At 37.6% G+C, this 7,764-nt stretch overlaps 1 protein-coding gene across 1 annotated transcript; it reads right to left on the reverse strand.

Moving 5' to 3' along the window:
- Positions 1-2,065: 2,065 nt before the first annotated feature.
- On the reverse strand, positions 2,066-6,472 carry LOC136029345 (solute carrier family 2, facilitated glucose transporter member 1-like). Its single transcript, XM_065707644.1, has one exon. The coding sequence runs from the start codon at positions 4,994-4,996 to the stop codon at positions 3,581-3,583; it is 1,416 nt and encodes a 471-aa protein (XP_065563716.1). The 5' UTR covers positions 4,997-6,472; the 3' UTR covers positions 2,066-3,580.
- Positions 6,473-7,764: the final 1,292 nt, after the last annotated feature.

A 7,764-nucleotide genomic window follows, 5' to 3' on the forward strand; every position in this document is an offset into this window, starting at 1 on the left:
TCATTCTTAAAGAATTGGAACACAATTCGAACTTTGCTGTAAACAGCAAGCTATTGATGAGGGAGCGTACCCCCTCATGTACATAATAATATGCATAGGCGAATAAGGATTGACCTGGCTCAATAGTAAGCGAAACCTTAAATAAAGGAAGTTTGATGCCAATAAATATATCATAAGAATTTCCAATAAATAATTTCATCAATTTTGGTCTCACCCATCAAGAATTACGAGCCTGAGAAAATATGCCTAATTTTCAAAAAAGAGAGAAATAGCCTCTCAAGGTCATATAATATTGATGAAAATCATATCAGGTCCAACAAATCAGAGAACCCTACTGTAGAGGTTTGAAGTTCCTATCTGCAAAAATGTGGAATTTTGTATTTTTTACCAGAAGAAAGATCACAGATACGTGCTTATTTGTATTTTTTCCCACGGGTAATCGTATCAACCCAGTAGTCCTAGAATATCATGAGAAGGCTCCTTAGAACAAAAATTAAAAGTTCTAGTGCCCTTTTTAAGCGACAAAAAAATTGGAGGGCAACTAAGCCCTCTCCCACTCCTATTTTTTCCCAAAGTCACCGGATCAAAATTTGAGAAAACTATATTATTCAGCATAGTCGAAAAATCTAATAACTATGTCTTTGAGGATTACTTAATCCCCCGCAATCCTCGGGGGAAGGGTTGCCAGTCATGAACTTCGCCCATTGTTTACGTATAGTATTGGTTATTGGGAAGTATACAGACATTTTCAAGGGGAATATTTTCGTGTGTGTTCGGGGTGGGGGGAGGGGGTTACGTGGGTAACGGGGGTTATGAGGAATTTTTTCATTGATAATTTTTTCATTAAATGCCAAGTTTCCCAGAATTATTTCGTCAATACCTCACCCTTTACGCTTAAGTTTTTTTAGTACTTTCAAATTTATTCTAATTAAACGGCCCTAGAGAGATTCAGTGGTCATTCTTAAGGAATTGGAATAATATTCGAACTTTAGCGTAAAGAGCGAGTAATTGACGAGGGGGTGAGCCCCCTCAAATAAGCAATATATTTTTGTTACTAAGCTACAAATTTTTAGTTTTATTTTTTAAGGTTTTTGAATTGCTGTAATCCCTTGCTAAAATATATACAAATATTTTTGCAATTATCGATTTTCTGCTCTTTCCGTAATTCATGTCTTCATTATTGAAGCTAATTTTCCCAAAAATTAAGGGCCTTAACAAATTTTCTCAGACTTCTGCCCTATCTTGATCGTTTTTTAATGCGAGAATATCGAAGGATGCCGATTTTCCCGAAAAAATATGGAGAAGTTTTCGACAAAAAATAAGCTATTTTTGCTCTTTTATAAAGTTAGTATAAATTGTCAACAAAATCGAAAAACGTTTCAAAAATGAAAATGAAGAGTAAAGACAAGGGCGGTTGGAAGATATTCGAAAATGAAAATTAGAGCATTTCAAAAATTAAAATGAGGAGCAAAGACACACGCAGCTAAAAGAAAAGCGGCGACGTGTCAAACAAGAAAATAAAGAGCAAGACGCACAGGTTTAGAAGACACGCAACACTGAGCATGTGCGCGAGTCAAAAACGAAAATGAAAAGCAAATATACACGCCAGTAGAAGAACAGTGGCCACTTGTGAAAAAAGAAACAGAAGAGCAAAGACGCACGCAATTAGAATAAATTCGACACCAAGCATGTGAGCAAGTTAAAAATGAAAATTAAGAGCAAAGACACGCGTGGTTAGAAGACATGTGACACCGAGCATGTCAGCGAGTCAATGAAAATTAACGCGGGCAGCAAGAATCAAGACATTTCAAAATTGAAAATGATAGCGATGATTATTGGGCTTAGGATTTTGACATTGATAAGGTCATCAATGCCTACCTTACATTTGTTAAAAAAAACCCTAAGGTTCGGCGATATGTATTTCATAATGACGAAAGACAAGCCGAGGTAAAATGAACCAAACAAATCGAAAATGTCAGTGATGAAGATTGGATTTCGGCATGAATAAGGTTTTCAATGCCTACCATACCGTTGAAAATCAAAAACCTGGACTAAATAAATTGTTGGAAGAAAAAGAAGTTTTTACCCCATCACGTGAATAATTAAAAGAACCAGAGGTTCTGTAATATGTCTATCATAATAACAAAAGGCAAGCCGAGGCAAAAAAAAGTTTTTTCCTACCGCCTGAACAACTAAAAGAAATAAAGGTTCGGTGATATGTCTTTTATAATGATAAAAGACAAGCTTTGGCAAAAGTTAAAGGTCCAATAAAAAAATACGTAATTTTACAAAGGCACTACTTCTAATTAAAGGTCCATTTGGACGTCATGGCATCAAAAAAAGGCTGATATTGTCTGCGTTTAGAAGATAAGCGACAATGAGAATCCATGTATAGAAGCCTGCTGCGTGCCGAGCGGTAAAAGTATAGTTTATTGCGTCACAAATGACGCAATAAACTTTACTTTTATCGTTAGGGAAGGGGGGCATCAGCCAAACTCTTCTTTTTTTGTGAAACTATATTTGTGTTGAACAGCCTTGGAAAGAACTAAAAAATTGAACTGAATATTTGATATATGATGATATTAATCACCCGCAAGTTTTCTGTACAGGGGGTTTCAGACAAGGTGGTTCTAATGATGTACTTTGTAAAACTATCTGGCACAATTGTTAGCTAAATAAACTACATAAACGATTGGTGTATTTCATAGTTCGGTATCATGGTATCATTTGTATCATGGTTGCAGAGATTGGTGAAACCTAACAAAGAACTAACCGTGGCATACAGTAACTAAATGTTAATATAATGACTGTCTGACTGTTTGGTATTTATTAATCAATTAAAAAAATGTGCAAAGCTTTAATTTGTGTGTTGAACATAGTTACCACTGAAGCAACAGTCTAACCTTCACGGCCTTAAGCATCCGTGCTTTAAGCAGCGACCATGGGCCTGATGGAATCCCATATGAAAAAGGAAATTTATTGTTGGTATGTGTAGCGCAGGGTTACCGCAAGAGCAACGCTCTAACTAGCCAAGGCTTGAAGGAATCCGTGCTTTAAGCGGTGAACACGGGCATGAAAAAAGAACTATTGTTGGTCTATAACAGGGATTGATTACCGCTAGAGAAATAGTCTAACCATTCAACGACTTTAATCAAACATACTTTAAGCGGTGGGCATAAGCTAGATGGGATGACTGTTTGACTGTCTGGTATTTATTAATTAATTAGAGAATGTGCAAAACTTTGATTTGCTTGTTGAGCATGGTTACCGCTGAAGCAATAGTCTAACCCTTCACGGCCTTAAGCATCCGTGCTTTAAGCAGCGAACATGGGCTTGATGAAATCCCATATAAAAAAGGAATATAGTGTTGACATGAGTGTAGCGCAGGGTTACCGCTAGAGCAACGCTCTAACTAGCCACGGTTTGAAGGCATCTACAAAGAACTTATCTTTCTTTCACGAAGCTCATACAAAATAATCTGGTTTGCTACGGTAGCTAGCAATCTAGTAAGAGATTTACACATAGAACATTCTTTGTAAGGTCATATTTTTAAAAGTCACAAATATACAATAGACAATTTTTATCCTGTTCGACTGTGAAAAATATCTTGAATTTCATCTTCAGTTTTTCCCTTAGTTTCTGGGATATACATCCATGTTAAAATTTGTGACACTATAAGTGAAGCAACATATATTAAAAATACATACGACTGAAGTAATTGTTTAAGATTTGGGAAAGTGAGGACAACAATGATATTGAAAAACCAGTTCCAGAATACTCCAAACGCCACAGCAAGTGGTTTAGCAGACTGAGAAGCCATCTCACATACCAAAATCATTGGGATTGCACCCGGTCCAATGGCAAATCCCAATATGTAAATGCATGCAGCTGTAAAGGCTATCCACGATACTACAGGGCTTGTAAATAGCGCACAGATTGTCAATGCTATGAGACTACCGATCATTACAAAATTTCCGAACAGGAGCAAAGGTTTTCGTCCATATTTTTCGATCAGAAAGCACGATACAAACGTCACCAAAAAGTTTATACATCCTAGGACGATAGTAAGTACCTGTGGATCAAACTCTCCTTTTGCAAACATGGCTGTTGAATAGCTAAATACTGCATTAATCCCAGAAAACTGTTGAGCAAATAACAGGAGAAAGCCAAGCCAAAACTGCTGTCGAAAAACGGGATCCCCGTATATATATTCTAAAAGTTTCACCTTTGCTATTGTTTTTTGTTTTTCAAGCTCAATCTTTAGTTCCTCTATTTCAAAGTCAACTTTATCTGTTTGTCTGAGCCATTCCAGGGCGTCCCGGGATTTTCTCTCCAGGTTTTTTTCAACTAGCAGGTACTTCGGACTTTCTGGAATAAAAAACATTCCAACGACTTGGATAAGAACAGGAGGTATTTTACACAAAAACAGATAAACCCAAAGTTGTTGTGAGCCCAAGACTGAATTTAGCCCTAAAACTTGGGCGACCATAATTGAAAATGTCAGTGTGAGCTGAAAAATGGTAGATACAGCTCCTTTAATTTCTTCTGGTGAAATCTCTTGAAGATACATAAGGCCTAGACCAAGACCAATACCAGAGTTAATTCCAGCAATGATTCGACCAATAATCAGTAGCTCCCAAGATTGGATATAAAACCCACATACCTCTAAACTAACTCCCACCAATACAAAAATCATATTAATCAACAACCCCATTTTTCTACCTAGTTTTTCCGCAATGGGTTTATTCAAAAAACCACCAACAAGGCCTCCCACAGGCAATGCAGTGGCAATTAGGGCCAAAAATAAATCAACTTTACTCTCTGAAGGGCTTTCTTCATATCTTGCAGAGTATGAGTCTTTTATCCATTGTTTTATCGCTTCTACAGGTGCATTAATAACACCAATATTAAATCCCATTTGGTATGCAGAGCATATTGCAGCTGTAAAAATAGCACAAACGAAATGATAATTCCAAGCTTTATTTGACGATGACATTATACAACTGACTGTGTTCACTAGTTATCACGACACGAATCAGTTTTATCTAGCAAAAAATCAAACTAGTCTCATATTTTTCAGGCATTTTTCATGTTTGAACTAAAACATTAAAATTATTGCTCGGGGACCGTTAATATTTTTGCTGTTTACACAATTACTACGCATAAAACTGACGCATAATGCACAGGATTTTTTTTCTTTTAGAATAACAACATTTTTAGACATGTTATTTTTTTTAACTTCGGAATTTTCTCAAGGACTATGGAATGAAAAAAGTATGACGTGGCCTCTATTACGTTTTCCATTGTTTTTTTTTTGCCATTGTGCACTCGTCCCAAATAATAAAGTTGCATTGCTGCAATACTTTACCCATCCCAGATGATTTGGAAAGTTGCACGTGGGACTTTCTGTAGATTGTATATTCAGAGGCAATTTCAAAGCGGAATGAGCAGTTCTCCCACCAGGCAACACCGTTGCGGCTATTCCGGACAACGCAAGGGCCAACGCTATGTCATTTTTGGATCCAATTGATGACAGAATCAATCTTATTAGAAACGTTTTGCCTGTACCACCTGGCGCATCCAAGAAGAAAATTCCTCCAACTTGGTTATCAACACATTGCAGTATCTGATCATAAATGCCTTTTTGTTCAGAGGTTAACTTAAAAATATTTGTTGGTATATACGTCGATAGATCAATCATGTTTTAATTTTGTTCACGATCCAATTCTATACATGTAGAAATAGCAGCAGTAAGATTAGGTGAAGGCATTCCCAAATGCTTGAGAAGTTTGTTTGCCATAGATAAGCACAAATCTTCAATCAAAACTAAAGTGAAATTATAAATTTCTGTTGTAAAATTCAAGGTCATATCTGACCTCTCTAACCGTATTCAGTGGAGTATATCCTCAGCCATTTGTGATTTGTATTTCTCTGAGTTTCAGCGATTTTTGTCAACTGAGCGTTTGGCCTATGAAGAATAATATCTCAAGGTAAGAACTGATCACCGAATATAACGATTACCACTTCATTGATAGTTGGAGCATTGTATCTACGCACATATTCATCAGTAGACGTTTTGTCAGGGTAAATAACAATTTTATGCGTAACAGTAGGCATAAAATCGATTGCTGTTTTGAACAGACGCACTAAATTATTAATTTCGTGGAAAAGATGTTGCAGCTGGGAAACAATAGTGCTTTCAACGTCGGGAAAAATTTCGCAATGTGCATTCAATTCAGCATTGCTATCACTGATGAAGTACAATTCCGATGCTCACCTGAATTTTGCGATGCTCACCTGAGAATGGTAGATGGGAACCTCTCTATGATAAATTTGCGCTTTTACTTTGAAAGTAGGCATAAAATGACCTTGATCTTCAATTTGAGCCCCAAACGACGTCATTTGGAAACATGAGTTATATTTCCTGATGCTTGATAAAAAACACTTCGATTTAGACGAATACCGAGTAACACAGTTTTCAATGGCTCTAGTGGTGGTGCAGCTAGTTGAGGAAGCATAACTTTTCCTGAGGCGCAAAACATTCCCATTGTTTCACAATTAAATTTCAAGGCCTTGCAATATATATCTTCTATCTATTTATATAATACTAACTGTTGGGGTGGCGCTTCGCGCCACCCCAACACCAAGTTGGTGGGGCGCTTCGCGCCCCCCCAAGCCCCCCCGCGCGCGTAAGTCATTACGCGCCATATTCGTTACGCGCCATTGTAGCTGTGTCCCTGTGTCCCACCTGTGAATAGAGAAAGATATAAATATATATTTTTAACTACGTAAAACATGCGAATATACAACATTCTTCGCTGTCCCATTGTCTGTGCATATAAATAGCATTTATATTCCCTGTGTCCCGGTCGTCATTTGTGTCCTGGTGTCCCAGTTTGTAATTTCTCTTTGAGTGTCCCGGTCGTCATTTATATTCCCTGTGCCCCAGTGTCCCGGTCGTCATTTGTGTCCCGGTGTCCCGGTCTGTAATTTCTATTCAAACAATCCCTGTGTCTCAGTCATCAATTATATATCCCGCCTGTGCCCCCGGCGTCCCCGTTGTAGTTGTGTCCCTGTGTCCCGGTCGTCATTTATATTCCCGGTCGTGATTTGTGTCCGGGTGTCCCAGTCTGTAATTTTTCTTTGAGGTTCCCGGTCGTCATTTATATTCCCTCTGTGTCGGTCGTCATTTGTGTCCCGGTCTGTAATTTATCTTTGAGTGTTTTTTCTTTTTAGTTTTTTTTTAGTTTTTTACATTTTTTCAGTTTTTTTTCTTCTTTATTTTTCAGCGTCACTATGAAGTACATATCGCCGAACCTTTGTTTTTTAACTTAAATCTGGTAGGCATTGATGACCTTATCCAAGTCAAAATCCCAAACCCAATCATCATCGCTATCATTTTCAGTTTTGATATGTTTTGACTCTCGCTGTCCAGGTGGATTTTCATCTAACTGCGCGGTTTTGCGTTCTTTAGCCGCAAGCCTGTTTTCTTGCTGTTCTTGTGATTCCTCGGCACGCTTTCTTTTCTTACTTTCTCTATCAGCTGCAAGCCTGTTTTCTTGCTGTTCTTGTGATTCCTCGGCACACTTTCTTTTCTTACTTTCTCTATCAGCAGCAAGTTTTTTGGCATAGACTCTTTGAGCAGCTTCCTCGGCTGTTGCCATTGTAGGTTCTTCAGTCATTTTACAATTAAACATTTTTCCGTGAACGCATGTCTTAAATATCTTTAATGACGTCACCGTCATAGCAAAAATGACGACAACT

This window comes from Artemia franciscana, chromosome 7, assembly GCF_032884065.1.
Source record: "Artemia franciscana chromosome 7, ASM3288406v1, whole genome shotgun sequence".
In the NCBI taxonomy this organism is placed as follows: Eukaryota; Metazoa; Arthropoda; class Branchiopoda; order Anostraca; family Artemiidae; genus Artemia; species Artemia franciscana.

Coding starts and splice junctions, on each gene's coding strand:
- LOC136029345 (XM_065707644.1), bottom strand. CDS start 4,996: ATGTCATCGTCAAATAAAGCTTGGAATTATCATTTCGTTTGTGCTATT.